Source organism: Pelophylax lessonae (genome assembly GCF_965119305.1).
Source record: "Pelophylax lessonae genome assembly, chromosome: 6".
Lineage (NCBI taxonomy): Eukaryota > Metazoa > Chordata > Amphibia > Anura > Ranidae > Pelophylax > Pelophylax lessonae.
In genome coordinates this window covers 187,042,226-187,062,093 of record NC_138773.1, presented here as the reverse complement: position 1 = coordinate 187,062,093, position 19,868 = coordinate 187,042,226, and the positions used below count along the sequence as shown (strand labels likewise).

Here is a 19,868-nt window from a genome sequence, read left to right as displayed (position 1 = left end):
TGAGTTTTCAGGGATCAGCTGAAAAGTAGCCAGAGCAGGAGATCGTCAGACAGATTGAGGTAGACAGTTTTAGAAGGATGGGAGAGGGAAACATAGGAGTAGAGAGAACGGTTTGGGTGATATTTTGATATTTTAAAATTGGTGATTTGGCTTAGGGCAGAGTTATGAATGGCTTTATAGGTTAGCATTTTGAATGTAATTCACTGGCCAATCAGAAGCCAGTGAAGGGATTGGCTGAGAGAGGTAGCAGACATGGTGCAGTTGGTAAGGTAGATAAGTCTGGCAGCGGCATTCATAATAGACTGAAGGGAGGATAGAGGAAAGGAGGGGAGGGAGGGAGGAAAGACGAGAGATAAGGGAGTGAATGAGTAGCTTGGTGGTTTCATTATTTAAAAAGGAGAGAAGTTTTGAGAGGTTATGGAGGTGAAGTATACAAGCTTTTGCTGATTGGATTTAGGGCTGAAAGAACAGGTCAGAGTCTACATTACACCTAGTACCCTGGCATGAGGGGAGGTATGGATAGTTGTAATATTTATCTTTCTGGGAAAGCCAGGGAGGAGAGCATGGGTGGAGGGAATATTACATGCTCAGTTTTTAGAAAGCTTTAGTTTGAGGAAGTGGTTTGACATCCATGTTGATGTGTCAGCAATGCAAGAGGAGACTGAAGAAGTGAGGAATAGGTGAGGAATAGAAAGGGCTGGCGCTACCTATAGGCAAGATAGGCGCTGGCCTGGAGAGTGCATCACTTTGTGCTAGGCATCCTGCTTCTACTGGGTACTGCTGAGCTGTGAGCATGGCCACACACATTCCCATGCATACAGGCAACATAGTGTGTAGCCCGGAACCTCCCTCTCTTGACACACTGTAAAGCCTGTGTCCCCCATCCCGCCTCTCCCGCAACAGGCTTGCAGTATGGCATAGCAGCCTCGGACCTCCCCCAGTACATCTAGGGTGTGGGGCGGTGTATGATTCCTGGCCATTCCTCAGCTTTTGCATAGATGCCAAGGAGTGCCTATGCAAGGCAGTCACATGTGGGCGGGCTTTAATTCTCCAGGTTCGCACTCTGTGTGCATTGCTGCCTGACCTGTTTTACACTAGGAAAGAAGATGAAAAAGGATAATTCCACTGCCACAGGTGTGCTGGATTGGGGGGGGGGGGTTATTGGAGCCATAAGTGTGCTGTATTGAGGGGGGGTTATGGATCACGGTTGACGTGAGAAAGCGAGCTGGTGCCGCCATTATTTGTCTTCAGGCCTGGTCTGGAGACGCAGGTGCGGGCCTGCGGCTGAAGAAAAAGGTGGAGAGGGGTCTTCAAAAATCTCCACCCCCCGCCACCTCCACTGTATACATGGGCAGGGCAAAGGGGGTGGGAAAATTAGGTTTCACCTAGGGTGCAAAAAATACTTACACCAGCCCTGGGAGTAGAGAGATAGATTTGGGTGTAATTGGCGCAGAGATGGTATTGGATGCCATGGCAGGTTATCAAGTGACCAAGAGAGGAGGTGTAGATGGAGAGAAGGGGGCCAAGAACAAATCCAATCAGGGACCCCTGCCGAAACGGAAGCGGGGGGGACTAGGCAGTTGTAGGCAACACTGAAGGAGCACTCAGATAGAAGGAGAACCAGGAAAGCAGAATCTTGGAGGCCAAGGGAATGAAGTTTGTTGGGGAGGAGAGGGTGGTCAACAGTATCCAAGGCTGAAGAAAGGTCTAGTAGTAAGAGTATGGATTAGTGACATTCGGTTTTAGCAGTTAGTAAATTAGGTTACTAAAACTCATTATTATATGAGTTTTAGTGGGGCAGTGTCTGGAGTGCTGTGAGCAAAAGCCAGAATGTAAGGGGTTTAAGAAGGCTATTTTCAGTAGAGCTCAGATGGTTGTAGACTAAGCGGTCTAAAGGTTTAGAGGTAAATGGGAGCAAGGAGACAGGTCTTAGGTTGTTCAGGTTGGTGGGGTCCAGTTAGGGCTTTTTAAGTATGCTCTATATGGTAATCAAATATTCATTTTGAATGGAATTGTTCATAAACAACCACTGCCCACAGCGGTACACTTTTTTATTTGAATCAAAACAACTTTATTGACAGCGGTACACTTTTAAATGCAACAATTGCTACAGACTTTGGTTTAGCAGTTACTCCCCAAAGGGTTCTGTATGCAGGCTCAGGACTACTATACTTTACTTATAGGGTTCCTTTATATCACAGTGCATGTGCTTTTGTTTTACTCCTCCTCTGTAATCGGTTCTGTACATTCCCTATGCAACACCTCCACATTCTGTACACTGTGTGATATGTTCCCCGTTCTTCATCAACTCATTCTGTACACTCCCCCTTTCTGCACCTAATCATTCTGTATGCTGTGCATTCCCAAATAAGCCACATCCAATATTCAAACACAAAAAGTAAACTACTACCCCTTGCTGCGCTGCACATGCTGCATTTCCCTTTTCCTGATAAAGGGGCCCAACCTATGATTTTGTCCACAGGCCCACTGAAGTGAGAAAATGCTACAGAGAAAGACAGAGGAAATACACGACAACAGAGGCGTAACTAGAACTTTCAGGGCCCCGTTGCAAGAAACCATGAAGGCCCCCCTGGACCCCTGGCCAGAGCCCTTCTCTTCAAGCCTGGGACTCTTTCCACTGATCCTGGGGCCCTTTACTCTCGTTGCGGGGCCCTTTATTGCAGTCCTGCAGCGGGACCCTTTCACAAGTTCTGCAGTGGGTCCCCTTCCTGCCATCTTGGGGCCTCCCCACGGTGGGGGAATGCCAGGGCCCGGTCACAATTGTGACCTTTGCAATCCTGGAAGTTCACCCACTGGTGTCAGTAGTTTTTATTTTTGGTATTTTAATTGTATTATTTTTTATCATTTTTATTTTTTTTTTTACAATATCACTGACTATGACTCTGTCCATTCAGAAAAGGAAGGAGCTGGTAAAGTCTATATTTACCGACCCCTTTCTGGTTCCCTATTTTGACACATTCCTGGCAGCAGCCGACAGGAGAGGGGAGGGAGCACAGTGGGTGGGGGGGGGGGACCAGAGGAGCACACAGGGGCCCAGAGACAGCAGAACACAAAGGAACTGGTTAGGAAGAGCGGCGGGGGCAGAATAAAGAGGAACCAATCTGCTCCATTTTCCTCCTGCAGCTACAGGAGGAAAAAGAAGGACAGTGATTTCTCTACATGCTACCTCCACTGCCCCTCCTATCCAGGTGTACAGGGGAGCCGCATGGGCCCCCTGGAGCATGGGGCCCGGTTGCAATTGCAACCCCTGCAACCCCTGTAGTTACGCCCCTGCCGACAAATAACAGACATGTACAAACAGTGTTAAGGAAAGCCTTCCAGATCCTTTAAAAATGGTTGTACTCCTCTACTCCACCTGCTTTGTCATCCTGCAAGTCCATAATTAAGGCTACTTTACCTGTCTATAAGCAGACATATATTAACAAGAATTGTCCTTGGAAATATGATGCCAGGCTACCCTGGATGACCCAGTAGGATTATCCAATTAATGTATTTATTACTCTGCTCTTTCCCACCCCTTCCTTTCTTTTGCCACTACTCACCCCCTTGCCATTGCTGTATTGAAAACTGTAAGAAGAAAAAACAGTGTTAATGGGCTTCTATGAAATGTGGTTATATACTGCAGCTTACAAGTCCTTAGATATTGGGTCTGCATTAGTATTTTTTTTTCCTCCTGTATTTTAACTTGGTAAGCCTAACAATTTCTGTCCTTGGGTGGATACACCCTCTCCTCCGCTGGATTTACTGATGAAACAATAGTGCCCATCCAGGGTGTACTTCCGATATAAAAACCAAGAACCATGTCCTTCATTTCTTCATCTTCATTACATGGGGGGGGGGGGGGGGGGAATAGGATAAATGGTAATTTCAGAAGATCGCATCCTTGTTGCTGCATGTGAACTATGTTTGGCAAGATCGAAAATATATTTACTTACTCTACTTGCTGAAAATGTTCTTACCCTGAAAAAAAAAAAAAAAAAAAAAAAAAAACCAAACACACACACACACACACACACACACACACACAAATGCAGACATCACATCTACGGACTAGGAAATTGTTTTACATCACACATTCTTGTTCTTTGGTTTTTATGTCCTTTTAGAGCAGAAAAACAGAGTTAGACTTATGCCCCGTACACAAGTACCGATTGTCGGCCGTAAATATTCGGCCGACGACCGATCGGCCGATTGTAGGCTTGTTAGTATGATGCTTCCGACAGCGCATTTTCGGCCGAACAGAATCTGTCGTGCAAGCATTAAAATTTTTGTTGGCCAACACCAGAACGGCCGATTGTTCGCCAGTCAGTACAGATTTCGGCCGACAGACAGCAGATTTGCAAGACTGGGCATGCTAAGAAAAGAAAAAAGACAAGGAAAGTTAACCATCACATGACATCACTTCTGCAGTCGGCTGACAAAATTCGTGTGCAGTCTTTTGCAGTTTTCAACAGACACGACAGCCCTGGACAAAAGATGGCCGATCGTTCGGCCGACGATCGGTACGTGTGTAAGAGGCATTACTGGCAACTCTGTTTCCAGTAGTCTTCCAAGACAGCCATTGAGAGATGGAGCTCCTCCCTCCCATCAGGAAACACATTGCCACCTTTCAGGTTTTAAAAAGGCGGTTCCTGAGGGCCCTGGCCAGTCATCAACAAGAACCAAAAGGTTCTGAACAACGTACAAAACACCACCCCACAACAGATTATACTTTAGGGTGGGAACTTGCTATCCTGGAAGACTACTGGAAACAGAGTTATTGGTAAGTCTACCTCTGGTTTTCCCCCAGTCGTCTTTCCAGGCCAGCCCTTGAGAGGATAACCAACTACTCACCAGACACAACTGTTTGGAAGACTTTCCTCTCAAAAGCCTGGTCCTGGCTGGATATCAAGTCCAGATGATAACTGTGATGGTGTTCACCATCACTGGAATTTAAGGACAGATGGGTGAGGGGTTGAATTGCTTCATTTTTGTCAGCAAGGTCAATTGTTCCCTTTGCCATGAGGTTTCTGAGCAGGAAGTCCACTCGGACTGTCTAAGGTGGCTCCCCATTCAACTATTGTCAGGTGTGCTAATGACCGCACCTGTTGTCTGCTAAGGGAGGTATTGACACAGAGTAATGTGTATTGAGGGCTCGTTAGGGAACCATTGTTCTGTGTCTGACTATTATGTACATTGGTTGCCCCCTGGGGCTTCTGTCTCCTTGCATTGGTCAAAGCTATCTGACCAATCCCTACTGACTCATTTTCAAGTCCTCATTTGCATTTCCTGGTCAAGCTATCTGACCAATCACTACTGACTCATTTTCGAGCCCTCATTTGCATGTCTGGATAGGACCAGAATGGGAACTGCAGGTACTTTACATTTTTTTTTTTTTTTTTTTGAAAACTTGGACCAGGTTACCGCTTTGCAAATTTGCTCACGCCTTTTCTGCCCATGTAGATGCTGAAGCCCATGTAGAGAGAGTGTACCCTAAGAAGTTGCCAAGAAGAAAGCTACATAATTCATTAGCAATTCAGAATGGTTTATTTAATCCAGCTAGCTAGAGTGTTCTTGGATGCCGGTTTTCCCACATAAAGAACAGAGCTTCTCATGAACTGAACAAACTTGTAACCTCCAGGTACCTTAAACACCTCCTGACATCTAGGAGGCTTAGATCTTGCTCATTATTGGAAGATGAGCTGCAGAAGGAGAGCAACATTATATCCTGAGATTTGTGGAAATCCGAAGGCACTATAAATCCCTGATCTGTTTGTAGAATTTCTCGGTCATCACAAATTTTCAGAAAAGACTGACTGAAAGAGCAAGTCATTCTTCCATACTGTGTGCCATAGTAATAGCCACCAGGAAGGACATTTTTAACAATAACATCCTTGCTCAACCTGGGACTCGATGATACCCCTGAGCACCACTGATCGATCCCACGTAGGACACTTGAAAGATCTAAGTGGTTTGTTCTTAGCCACAGCCCCGCGGAACCTGGAGATCAGAGGGTCTTCTTGCAAAGTCCGTTCAAGATATACAGTCAGGTCCATAAATATTGGGACATCGACACAATTCTAATCTTTTTGGCTCTATACACCACCACAAAGGATTTGAAATGAAACAAACAAGATATGCTTTAACTGCAGACTTTCAGCTTTAATTTAAGGGTATTTACATCCAAATCAGGCTAACGGTGTAGGAATTACAACAGTTGTATATGTGCCTCCCACTTTTTGAGGGACCAAAAGTAATGGGACAGATTAACAATCAGAACTCAAACTGTCACTTTTTAGTACTTGGTTGCAAATCCTTTGCAGTCAATTACAGCCTGAAGTCTGGAACGCAAAGACATCACCAGACACTGGGTTTCATCCCTGGTGATGCTCTGCCAGGCCTCTACTGCAACTGTCTTCAGGTCCTGCTTGTTCTTGGGGCATTTTCCCTTCAGTTTTGTCTTCAGCAAGTGAAATGCATGCTCAATCGGATTCAGGTCAGGTGATTGACTTGGCCATTGCATAACATTCCACTTCTTTCCCTTAAAAAAAACTCTTGGTTGTTTTCACACTATGCTTCTCGGGTCATTGTCCATCTGCACTGTGAAGCGCCATCCAATGAGTTCGGAAACATTTGGCTGAATATGAGCAGATATTGCCTGAAACACTTCAGAATTCATCCTGCTGCTTTTGTCAGCAGTTACATCATCAATAAATACAAGAGAACCAGTTCCATTGGCAGCCATACATGCCCACGCCATGACACTACCACCACCATGCTTCACTGATGAGGTGGTATGCTTTGGACCATGAGCAGTTCCTTACCTTCTCTATATTCTTCTCTTCCCATCACTCTGGTACAAGTTGATCTTGGTCTCATCTGTCCATAGGATGTTGTTCCAGAACTGTGAAGGCTTTTTTAGATGTTGTTTGGTAAACTCTAATCTGGCCGTCCTATTTTTTAAGGCTTACCAATGGTTTACATCTTGTGGTGAACCCTCTGTATTCACTCTGGTGAAGTCTTCTCATGATTGTTGACTTTGACACACATACACCTACCTCCTGGAGAGTGTTCTTGATCTGTCCAACTGTTGTGAAGGGTGTTTTCTTCTCCAGGGAAAGAATTCTTTGGTCATCCACCACAGTTGTTTTCCGTGGTCTTCCGGGTCTTTTGGTGTTGCTGAGCTCACCGGTGCCTTCTTTTTTAAGGATGTTCCAAACAGTTGATTTGGCCAAACCTAATGTTTTTGCCATCTCTGATGGGTTTGTTTTGTTTTTTCAGCCTAATGATGGCTTGCTTCACTGATAGTGACAGCTCTTTGGATCTCATATTGAGAGTTGACAGCAACAGATTCCAAATGCAAATAGCACATTTGAAATGAACTCTGGACCTTTTATCTGCTCCTTGTAAATGGGATAATGAGGGAATAACACACAGCTGGCCATGGAACAGCTGAGCAGCCAATTGTCGCATTACTTTTGGTCCCTTAAAAAGTGGGAGACCCATATACAACCTGTTGTAATATCTACTCCTTTCACCTGATTTGGATGTTAATACCCTCAGATTAAAGCTGAAAGTCTGCAGTTAAAGCACATCTTGTTTGTTTCATTTCAAATCCATTGTGCTGGTGTATAGAGCCAAAAAAAGTTTAGAATTGTGTAGATGTCCCAATATTTATGGACCGGACTGTACCTATGGAGCTGATATCTGTACCTTTAGGGTACTGAGCGTGATACCTTTATAACCCGTGCTGTTAAAATTTCAAGATGGTCAGTGTGTTCGTATTTAGTCTATTTTCCATGCACCAAATATTCATTACTTTTTTGTAAATGGCTCCAGTGTTTGGGTTCCTGGCCCTTAAAAGCGTAGCCGCTACTCTGAGAAGCCCTTTCAACCGCAATATTTCCTCTTCAGTTGCAAGTTCATCCAGTTGTATCTTTCCCGCCTGAGACTGGATATGGGTCCCTGCCGCACAATGTCTTCCCTGACAGTAAAGCGGCCAGGGCTGGTCTGCTGAAAGGAAGAGTAGCTGAGAGAACCAAGCCCTCTTTGGGGCTCTTCCACTGGGCCTACGAACAGGAGGTGATCTAGATAAGAAACTACTGTCATATCCTTCATCATCAGAGGTGCCAGGGCTTCTGATAATACCTTGGTAATAAGGAGAGGCCGAAAGGGAGAGCCCTGCTCTGGAAGGGATGTTGCTTTTTGTCTACCTCCTCTGCCAACCTTAAGTATCTTTGGGAGTTTTCCTAAATGGGGATGTGGAGATGGGCATCCCTGAGTTCCATGGTTGCTATGAACATTTTCGATTAAAAAATGTTCTTTACTGAAAAAATTGACTACATACAGAATCTTTTGTAACAAATCGCTTGGTTCAAGGAATTTCAAATTTAGAGAATTAGGCAAAACTTCAGACAGTTTCTTAACGATAAACACATGAGAAAAAAAATCTTTGCCCCTTTCCCCTTCTTGGGCTGGAATAAAGGACCCCCCAGTCTACTATTTCTCCAAAGATAAGGGGAAGGGATGGAGCCTTTTTGGGGGTTCCTTGAAAGCTTTGTCAAGAGAAACCTATCTGGCGGGGACAGTGTTGAATTCCAAAGCGTAACCCTTAGTGATCATGTTAAAAACATACTCATTGGCTGTCATCTTTTGCAAGTAAAGTGATTAAAGCCTTTTTTTTTTTTTCTCTAAATAACATACATGTTATACACAGAGCAGCTGCGGCTGGGTGTCAGCCAACCAGGAGAGAGAGTCCCGGACAGCAGAGGGACTCGTGGACATCACTGGAGAGAGAAGGGGTTCAGGTGAGTATTAAGGGGTGCTGGGGTGGCTGCTGCACTCAGAAGGTTTTTTATCTTAATGCATAGCATTACTTTATCTGACTTTATAACTCCTTTAAAAAGGTAGGAAGGTAGTCAATCTTCCTCCCACTGGCGTTCTGAAATCATGATTTTAGGGTTTGGCCAAAAGAGCCAAAGAGAACGTTGCTCTTCAGTTCCCCTTATGACCTGTCCAGTGTTTTTTGGGCTGATCCTTCCTTGCTTCTTGAGATAGATCCTTTTGCCCATGAAAAAATCTTATCTGAGCAGGACCTGAGAATCTCCCTCCCTGTTCTTGACGTGATCCTGTAGCTGGGATAGCCAGAAATCAAGGTTTCTTGCTATGCAGGTTGTGGCTGAAGCAGGTTTCAAGCTGGCCGCACTAGTCTTCCATGCTTCCAGGATTATATCCCCCACTTGTCCATGCAGTCCTTTAAGTGACCCATATCCTCAAAGGCTAGCACCCACCTCTTGAGAACTTTTGAAAGGGGAGCATTCAGTTTTGGATTTTCGTCCCACACTGCTTGGGGGTCATCAAATTGAAACCTCCTTTTGTGACCGGCTGCAAAAAAAAACGGCTTTTTCTCAGGGTCCGCCTATTCTTTCCTTACCACATCAGACATCCCTTGGTGGACTGGGAATACTTTAGAATTATTTTGCTGCAGGCCCTGATACATTATGTCATGTTTGGAAGGAGGACCCTTATCTTTCTCAAATTTCCAAAGTCTCATAAGGATAAATTAAGTTTGGTGCCCCTTATTTCCTGCTCTGAATCCGAGCTGGCTGTGCCAGCATCACTAGTTGCAGGGCTTAAGGCCTTGTCCCCAACAGTGTCGTCGGATCCTGATGTGATCGAGTTTGGCGAAGCTATAGAAGAGGGATCAAAAAACAAAAAAACAAAAAAAAAAAAACTGCGCTACAAAAATGTTAGAAAGCAGCAACTCAAATGTGAGGCAAACAATACTAGAAATGGAATTGTACTATACAAATAAAACATTTTGAAAAAAATCAATTTACAGTATATCAATGAGAAATTGTGCAATGAAGAAAAAAAAAAAAAAAAAAAGCAAATGGTCCAACTTCAGAGTTGTCTCATGGAGTGACAATCCCCAAAAATAGAATAGAAAACTCACCATAGTGTAAAATCATTACAAATTTTCTGGGAGGTGGAAGGTGTTAATACCACGTAGAGGATCCATCGGCAACATTTGGTTTGGACACTACTACGTTGAATATTTGTGCACTGGTGTCAAATCACTGGTGTAGGACTATTTCTTCTTTCTCATTAATACCATTTTATTGTCTTCATTGCACAATTTCTCATTGATATACTGTATAAGATATTTCAAAATGTTTGTATTTGTATAGCGCAACCCCATTTTTAGTATAGAGAAGGGATGACTGATCGGAGCAGCTGGAGTTTTATGGTTTCTTAAATTCCTTAAAAGTAGAGGTAATGTCTTCCTCTACAGGCCCAAAAAAAAAAAAAAAGTTAGCGTAAAGGGTATCTGCTGCTTTCCTTAGTAACTGAGCAACACAAGCTTTGCAAAGAGACTGTGTAATCCAAAGGCAACTTTCTCCCACGCTTGGCACAATGCTTTTTGGAAATGTGCTTGGGATTTTCAAGTGGCTTAGCCCACAAAAGAAAAACACAGGAGCCATGGCGGTGAATAACCTCTCCACTGCATGGAAATGCTCACCCCGTGACACACCAATAAAACTCCTGCGGTGCCCCAGACCGCTAGATACCACCACCACCCAGATGCTCTGTCCCACCACTAGACACTAAAGGTCATCCCCTGGTGCCTACCCGTGTCCAGCTGGTACATTCTTCCCCCAGAGCTTTTGTGGATGGCAAATCCTCCTCGTCCCCCTGCATCCTCGGGCTTGTGTGGTACTCATGCTGTCCCCTGCAGCAGTGTCCACATATAGTACCAGCTGGCCATTCTTATCTTCCTGCACCTTTTAGGGTTGCACCACTTCTCCTCGATGCATGGCAAGGAGGACATCCCACCCCAGAAGTGACGCACGCCAAGGAGATGCATGCCCCATCCACTGCCTCTTGTCCTGGCCTGGGCTCAGAGGGAGGAGAAGCGGATCACCTCCGGCCTGCTGCTAAGGAGGGAAAACTGTGGCCACACACCCGACCTCCTCCACCAAACTGACTTGTTAAGGCACCTCTTCCCCCCGCAGCTCAGAAACTGCAATTCATCCGGCCGGCCCCCCCATCCCCCCTCCCCAGGAGAAGCGCTTGGGAGAAGAAGCCTCCAGCTGTCCATCATGCAACATGTTCCCTCCGGATGGAGGAAACACAATAACAGGCCAGGAACCGCCTTTAAAACAGAAAAGTGGCATTATGTTTCCTGACTGGAGGGAGGAGTTCCATCTCTAAAGGGCTGGCCTGGAAGACGACTGGGGGAAGTATAATGTAATGAAACCAAAAATAGAACTTGAAATTTACAATCATCTCACTCTAAACTATACAGCGCTAACCTGCTAAATCCATACCAAGATTTCTCTAATGGCAAACTGGTAAAAGAAAATAAATATAAATATATATATATATATATATATATATATATATATATATATATATATATATATATATATATATATATATATATATATATTTTTTTTTTTTTTTTTTATTTTAACATGTATGTGGTAATTCAATAAAGTGTCTATGCAATATAATAGTCTCATATATACAATACACCAACAAATTGCTATAGTGCTGTGCAACAAGTTCTTCAAAAAGTAGAAGGAATCTTCAAAAACACAAAAAGTGCAGACTTCCGGTCTGCACAGAAAGTGACGTCACTCTCTTCCGTTCTGACATGTTGCCTCACATGTGACTTCATTAGGGATTTGCTGAAGGAGATCTTGTCCTTTTGAAAGACCAAACAGACATACTGGCTGGATCATCAGATGAAGATAGAAGAAAAAAAAATGCCTAAAAAAGCAAATGCAGCCATCACATATAAGAATTGGACTCCTGCGTGTATCTTGTTTGGGGGGGGGGGTGGATAAGTGCACAGAGGAGTGACCCCCCCCTAGTGATAGGAAGCATGGAGGAATATTGGAGCCGCTGTGGATCTTTTAAAAAGACAATATGCCATTTGTGGCTTACCTGTAGTGACTGGTCATATACACTTGCAGAGTTCTCTGGTCTTGCAAAGATGGTGGATCACTGGAGTACTTTGTTTGAAGATTTCTGAAACTTTTGAAGAACTTGTTGCACAACACTATAGCCCTTTTTTGGCTTTTTGTATATATAAAGAGATTATATTGCATGTAAAAGTTTGAGTTTCCACATATTAAAAAAAAAAAAAAAATTTGATTCTCTGAAATTTATAGGTGTATTCATTTGCCTTATACCTATTGGTATTGATTTAGCCGGTGACTGCTGTATAGTTTGGAGTGAGATTGTGTATTCCACTTCCAGGGATTGATATACAGCTGCTTTGCCTGCATTTTCACCCAAGCATTGGTGACATAAATTACTTTAAATGTAGCCACCCAACTCCTACGTAAAAACATTTTGTAAATCTAGATCGGAGATCATGACAGCCATAAAAACTGGAGAATGTTCTTAAAACAGAAAACAGTACTTACTTCTAATATATAGAATTATTAGGATTTAGATGTTAGAAAGGATACAGGATTTTCTTGGAAATTGGATGCATAGTTGACACCATAACTGTGCAGGCTCCACAGCCACCTCCACCACAGCCATACTTCGTGCCAGTTAGGCGCACTGTAGAGTCAGTTAAGGCCAATATTACAGTATAATTAATTTTTTTCCTATACATTTTACCAGGCAAATTATGTCAGAACTGATTCTCTCCCCAAACAAGTCCAAGGGAGAATGTAAAAGCAACTTGAAGCAGTTGGATGCATCTTGGGTCAACTGCAGGTCAGATGCATTGGTCAATGAACAAAAATTGCAATCATTTATATCTAGCCTTTAGAGAAAAAGGTACACATGAAAGGGAAATACATTGTACAATACATTATATTTCATTTGCTGTGCATAAACATCTCATGTGCACCTTGCTGTAAAGGCCAGTTATAAAATTGGGGTGGTTGCCATTTTTGTTTCTTCTTCTTCTTCTTCTTTTCTGTTTACTTCTTCCAAGGAGTACACACACACATATACAGTAAAACCTTGGATTGCGAGCATAATTCGTTCCGGAAACATGCTTGTAATCCAAAGCACTCTTATATCAAAGCAAATTTCCCCATAAGAAATAATGAAAACTCAGATGATTCGTTCCACAACCATTTATTCATAAGTCAATGTGATAGGCTGTGTAACCATAAAATGTCCATCCACAAATGGCGCCTCCACGGGGGGATTAGAAGCAAAATCCAGCAGGAGCTACAGAGTATAAAAGAGAAGAGAGGCGCCTCTAAGTGCAGCAATATGGTTACATTTAATGAAGATTCAATATTTAGCAACTCACATGGTTGATGATTAAAACAGGCACATCCAAGTATCCAGGCATCAGGGGTAAAGGTGTCCACATAGATCATCCTCTGCACCGCCGGCTCTTACCACTGTCAGTCTGCAGTCAAGACCGGGAAGACTACCCTGCGGTAGAGCGATCTGAAAGCAAGGCTTGAATCGCTCGTGGAGCGCAGTGTGGAAGGGATGACATCAAGGACAGTGCAGAGAACAGTATGTGAACAGCTTTACCCTGGATACTTGCATACTTAGATGTGCCTGTTTTAATCATCAACCATGTGAGTTGCTAAATGTTGTTCCTTCATTAAATGTGACCATATTGCTACACTTAGAGGCGCCTCTCTTCTCTTTTATACTCAGTTGTGACGTGACGCTACTTGTATATCAAATCAAAATTTATAAAAAAAATTTGCTTGTCTTGCAAAGCGCTCTCAAACCAAGTTACTCTCAATCCAAGGTTTTACTAATATATATATATATATATATATATATATATATATATATATATATATATATATATATATATATATATATATATATATATATATATATATATATATATATATATATATATATACACACACACACACACACACATACATATACACACACACATACACATACACACACACACAAATTCAGATGGCTAAAGTGGCTGGAGTGAAGAATGAGGTAAAGTCCTCTTATATACAGCAGGTGGTGCATTAAAACCTACTGTATATACTAGATCAGCGATTGAGGTATGCCAAAGCCAAAAATGATAGAAAAAATGAAAAAAAATTAATATGAATCCACATAGTATCCACATACTACCAATAACCCAGACATTTTCTTGACTGACTTCCCAGCACAGGTAGCAAATAAACCATTTAGGAGCAGGACACTTCTGTATGCTGAGAACCGATTTTTAAAGTACACAGTCTGAGTCATATAATCCTTTTTCACACTATAGAACAGTGAATATAATCTGTACTTTGTTGTGACACACATAAGCTCATTTAGTGGGAGTGCGCTTGTGTATGGCTGCCAACTTTTCTCCAAAAAAGCACCACACAGTAATTTGTATATTGATCAAGCTAGGAAAGTACCAAGACTGGAGCTGTAAAGCTCAACTTATTTTTACAGGTTTAGCAGAGTCAGTCTTCACCACTGTCCAGAATCCCAGCCACACTCCCAATAATAACAGGCCAGGCTTTATTATCAATGTGTGTCACTGGTCCAGGTCAACAAAAGTTTTAGGGCTCTTTTACAAGGTCCGCCCCCGTAGGCGGATCCGTGCTAGTCAGCAGGGGATCGTAAACACAGATCCCCGCTGGGCAGGAAGGTGACAGCGGTGTTAGAGCCCCATGCATCTCTATGGGGGAATCAGAGAGAGCGGACCGCCTGTCCTCTCTCATCCGATCCCCTGGACGGATGGAAAATAGGGTTTCCATCCGTCTGGATTTCACGGACAGGATCGGATACGGATGGCAGTGGACATGTCTCTGCTGACATCCGCTGCCCCATAGGGATGCATGGAGGATCCGATCAGATCCGCCTAAAAAACTGACAGGCGGATCTGATTGGATCGCTTGTGTGAAAAGGGCCTTAGGCAGGTGTATAAATATGTCAAGTAAGAAAGCTTTCAAAAATATAGATTTAAATCTTTACTCCCCCCCCCCCTTTGCCCCCTCCAAAAAAAAAAAATACATTTTTGCTTTTGGGTTTAGTACCAATTTAAGAGAGTCTGTTTTCCACACTTGGTGCGATTGCCTGGTCCGAACCCGAGTTCGATTGCTCCCCCCCTCCCCCTGCCCCCGATGGACTGTGTTCACATTTGATTTTTGTATCTGAACCGCAGTACACTTGTGTCATCAAGCTTCAGCTGGCGAGTAGTCATGTTGCTTGGCAACCGCTGTAAACGAGAAGGTGCCAAAATGGATAGAATTGCTTGCTTTGGTGGTACTATTGCGTTCTCATCAGCAGCGAAACGTACTGGAGTTCACATGAACTGTACCCCAGACCACCCTTTTTTAGTGGACTCGGGTACGTTTCCCTAGTTCAAAGACAGTGTTCACATCATCAAAAAGAACCAAATTTCGACGTCAATCGAACCCGGGTGCGCACCAAAAGTGCTAAGGTGAAAACGCCCTTAGGGGTCATCCCTGGCTTTAATGCTTGAGTCACAGACCATTAACCACTTGCCGACTGCCGCAAGTACATTGTGACGAGACCAATCTCGCCACTGGGCGTTGGAGAAGCCTGGTTGCTTGCCTCCTGCAATATGACTATGGACCTCTGCAATATGACTATGGACCTAGGGGCTTTTACCCCTTTAAGACTGTATTTGGGCATGAAAACGTGCCTGCGGTTGGTCAGAAAAGGACTTCCATCTAACTTTTTAACCCCTGGAGGGATTTCTATGATTTTTGGTTATGTTTGCATTTGAAGTATGCTGATTCTGAAAATTTAAGTTTTATTTGAATGTGATGCATATTTTAGAAGTTATGAAAATGTTGCTTTTGGTCTGAGGTGGCTTTGCATTCACCTATTGTCAGGTGTGCTAAGTATTCCTGTTCCATTCTTACATGCTAATGACCTTGCATTGTTCTGGACAGGTGGCTAGATAATTAGTTTAGTGTTATTTTGTGCCTGTTTACAAATCTATCTGCATATGCTAATGCAATGAGACTCACATTACCTGTTGTGTATATAATGGGTTTGTGTGGATTTAATAAACAGTTCTAAGTCAGACCACTGCTTGAACCTCACACGGAGCCTTGTCTCGTTCTTGGGGGGGATTCACTGTATGCTGTTGGAGACTGATTGCTAGGAGTGTAAGCTGATGTATGCTTTTCCTGTTCGTCTGCTAGCAGCTATTCGTGAGGTTCCAGGTCGGAGTGCTATTTTGTATGCAGTTCGGGAGTTTGGTGTCCTGCAAGTAGCTGTGCCTGTCTCTCAGAAAGGGGCATATCGCCTAAACGGATTTTAACCCCTTGACTGCTGTAACAGTCCGTTACATACATTTACTGGGGCGGTCAGCCCCTCCCGGGCAAAGTGACGTAGTACTACGTCGCTAGCCCAGGAGCCTGTAGGGGGCGAGCGTGCTCCGCCGGAGGCGCGCTCCCGCCCCCGCTCGTTCCCCGCCATCCCTGCACGTGTGACCGGCGGCTCCGATGTCCGCCAGTCACTCGCTATCTCCCGGTGGAGAGGGAGAAAGGCAAGCGGCTAATGTAAACAAAGCCGCCTGTCATTCTCCCTGGCGTAACAGCAGAGATCATACGATCCTGCTATGTAGGATCGTATGTCTCTGTGGTTACATCAAAAGCCACACCCCTTGACAGTTAGAAGCACGACCCTAGGGACACACTTAACCCCTGCATCTCTAATAAAGTTAACCCCTTCCCTGCCAGTGTCATTTTTACAGTAACAGTGCATATGTATAGCACTGATTACTGTAGTAATGTTACTGGTACCCCCAAAAGTGTCAAAAATGTCAGTCAAGGGTCTGATCTGTCCGCAGCAATGTCGCAGTCCCGCAAAAAAAAAAAACAACATAAATCTTTCCCTTAGTTAGTAAACACAATAACTTTTGCGCAAACCAATCAAAATACGCTTATTGTGATTTTTTTTTTACCAAAGATATGTAGCAGAAAACAAGTTGGCCTAAAATATTAAACAATTTAAATTTTTACATTTGTTTGGGAATTTCATATTAAAAAAAATGTGAAAAATATTGTTATTTTTTCAAAATTGTCGCTCTTTTTTTGTTTATAGCGCAAAAAGTAAAATCGCACAGGTGATCAAATAGCACCAAAAGAAAGCTCTGTTTGTGGGGAAAAAAAGGACGTAAATTCCATTTGGGTGCAGCGTCGCACGACCACGCAATTGTCCATTAAAGTCACGCAGTGCCCGAATCGCAAAATAGGCTCTGGTCTTTGAGCAGCCAAATCCTCTGGGGCTTAAGTGGTTAACAAGGATGCATCCAACTCCTGTTATGCACCACAAATATTAAAGTCAGAGGGTCAGCGTGACAGTCAAACAGAATTTTTATATATTAAAAAAAAAAAAATATGCAAGTTTGTGATGTGTGTACAATCTGATTACGGTTTAGAAATTAGATGCATTTTTTTCCATATTACACCAATAAATTCTATTACCTTTTCAGAAAAGGATACAATGCTTTCTCAGGTAGGGAAGCAGCAAGACCTCCGGATCAGCATTTTTTTCCACTATCTAGGCAAGAAAGAATTAAAAGAGGACATTTCTATAATGCATCAAATTTAGGGGCCACTTTATTAGATATTAAAGTGTTAGCTTTTTCACTAAAATGTTCAATTCATATACCTAAATACTGCATTGATAATTTTAATGTAATATTTTACCACTGCAAGACCTTTATTTCCCTTAAATCAGCATTTAACCTTCACCTCTCACAAAAAAAAAAAAAAAAAACAAACACACACACACCACACAGACATGCACAATTATACTAGTTACACAAATAAATAGTTGTAATCATAAAAATAAAAAAATTCAGCGCAACTGTATGTAATAATAATAATAGAAAGCTGCTATGCACTAAAGGATCAATAAACCAAAAGTCCCAATAACAAATAGATCATAAAAAAATAGCAAATAACTGACTTAAAATTTGCATGTCACCACCATTATTGGAAATATTACAGGATTTCTTAAACCCCCAATTGCATCTAGAGTTTTCAGGGAGAAAGGTGAAAAAAAAAAAAAAAAAAAAGCACCATCTGACCTTTAAGCCTCGTACACATGCACCGATTGTTGGCCGACCGATCGGCTGACTTTTGTCCAGTGTTGTTGTGTTGGTTGAAATTCGGCCAACAACCAACTTCAGAAGTGATGTCACGTGATGGTTTACTTTCCGTGTGTTTTTTCTTCTTTGAGCATGCCTAGTCTTGCTCATCAGATTTTTGTCTGCCGAAATCTGTACTGACTGACGAACAATCGGCCGTTCTGTTGACGGCCAACAAAAATTTTATAGCATGCACACCAGATTTTGTTCGGCCGAAAAGTCGCAGTCGGTTGTTGGAAGCATCATACTAACAAGCCTACAATCGGCAGATTGGACGTTGGCCGAAAATTTACGGCCAACAATCGGTGCGTGTGTACGAGGCTTTAGTCTGGACATAAACAGCCCAATTAACGTAGGTGAGAGCAAACTTTTTTTTTTTTTTTTAAGTTTTGGATAGAGAGGGAAAGATTAGACGCTTTGGCTATACATATAAACACACACACACACACACACACACACCTTAAAAAAAAAAAAAAAAAAAAAAAGGGGGGAAACCAAACCAACCAGTATTCTCCATTTAAAGAACCATGCATTTTTAAATGTGCTGCATCCAACAAAATCCCTTTCAATTTGACAGCGCAACCAAGTCGCCCCATAAAACACACAGTGCTATCCTTTTTTGCATTACGAAATGAAGGGTACCACAAATTTAAGAAGCCATTAAAAAATGCATTATAGTACAAAGGAGATTTTCTAGAACTTAGTCAAGCTAGTAAAATCACTACTGGTTAGTAACATGGTTGCATTTAATTTCTAGACCAATTACACTTGTATCACCTATTAGTATTTATCGCAATGTTTTATTCATATGCAGCTAACCCCAGAAGGAGAGCAATTTACAGCAAAATAGATCTGGAGACAATAGTCAAGTTGGAGAAAAAAATTGCAAAGAACTTTATGCACAAAAAACTATTTTAGATAATAGCTCCTATATCTGCAGCTCTTTATATTTTAGGAACGCCTTCAGAAAAAGGGGAACTAAAAAGCTTGTGGACCATGGCAAGAAAAAAAAAAAAAAAAAAAAAAAAAAAACACATACAACAAACCTACACACACACACACACACACACACCTTTCATTGATTTGATTTTTATACAGTTAAACTAGGATATAGCTGTAGTCTGATATTTATACAAAAATCTTGAAATTTCATTTTCTTTCCAAGTTTTTTTTTTTTATAAACAAACCTGTAATAAAACATATTTTGTGCACATTATCAGGATGTCATTTCTGCCTTAATTAGTGTCCATTACTATTAAAGTGTTGATTTCAATTACTGACCTTTTTTCCATTCACATAGAAAATCAGATCATCTGAAGCCTGTGGGGGAGCCATCAGTATTCTATCCAGCTTTGCAAAGATTAGTTGTAGAATGAATTCCAAGCCTCAGCAAGCTTTCTTCTACTAACCCAAAGAAACCAGAGGCAGAACTATTTTGTAAGTCTGTAAACTCACCAAACTGGTTATCACGTTTCAAGACCTGTCAAATATATATTTACTTCTAAATTGTGTTGTAATTTGACATGACTTACCAAAAGCAATAGAAAAGCCTGCGGGAGTTCAGAGCAGAATCTTGCTGGTTTAGGTGATTAATAATCTTCACAGACAACAGGTGACTTATTAAGCTATTTGTTAATTAATGGAGTAGTCCTGTAGGCTGCTTTCACAGAGGAGGTTTTCAAGCGCTTTTGCATTAAAAAAAAAAAAAAAGCGCTGAAAAGCTGCAGAAAAATGCTTCCCTTTAAAATCAAGGAATGTGTTCACAAAGGGG

At 42.3% G+C, this 19,868-nt stretch overlaps 1 protein-coding gene across 1 annotated transcript in view; it reads right to left on the bottom strand.

Moving 5' to 3' along the window:
• The window catches only part of LOC309557970 (aldehyde oxidase 1-like), a 159,072-nt gene extending 139,556 nt beyond the window's left edge, over window positions 1–19,516 (bottom strand). The window contains exons 1-3 of the mRNA XM_082260859.1: window positions 19,379–19,516; window positions 17,448–17,505; window positions 12,483–12,579 (exon numbers count right to left, since the gene is read on the bottom strand). Of these exons, the coding sequence (XP_082116985.1) occupies window positions 12,483–12,579; window positions 17,448–17,505; window positions 19,379–19,432 (209 nt within the window). The 5' untranslated portion in view covers window positions 19,433–19,516. The remainder of the gene's footprint in view (window positions 1–12,482; window positions 12,580–17,447; window positions 17,506–19,378) is intronic.
• Between the last annotated feature and the right edge of the window lie 352 nt (window positions 19,517–19,868).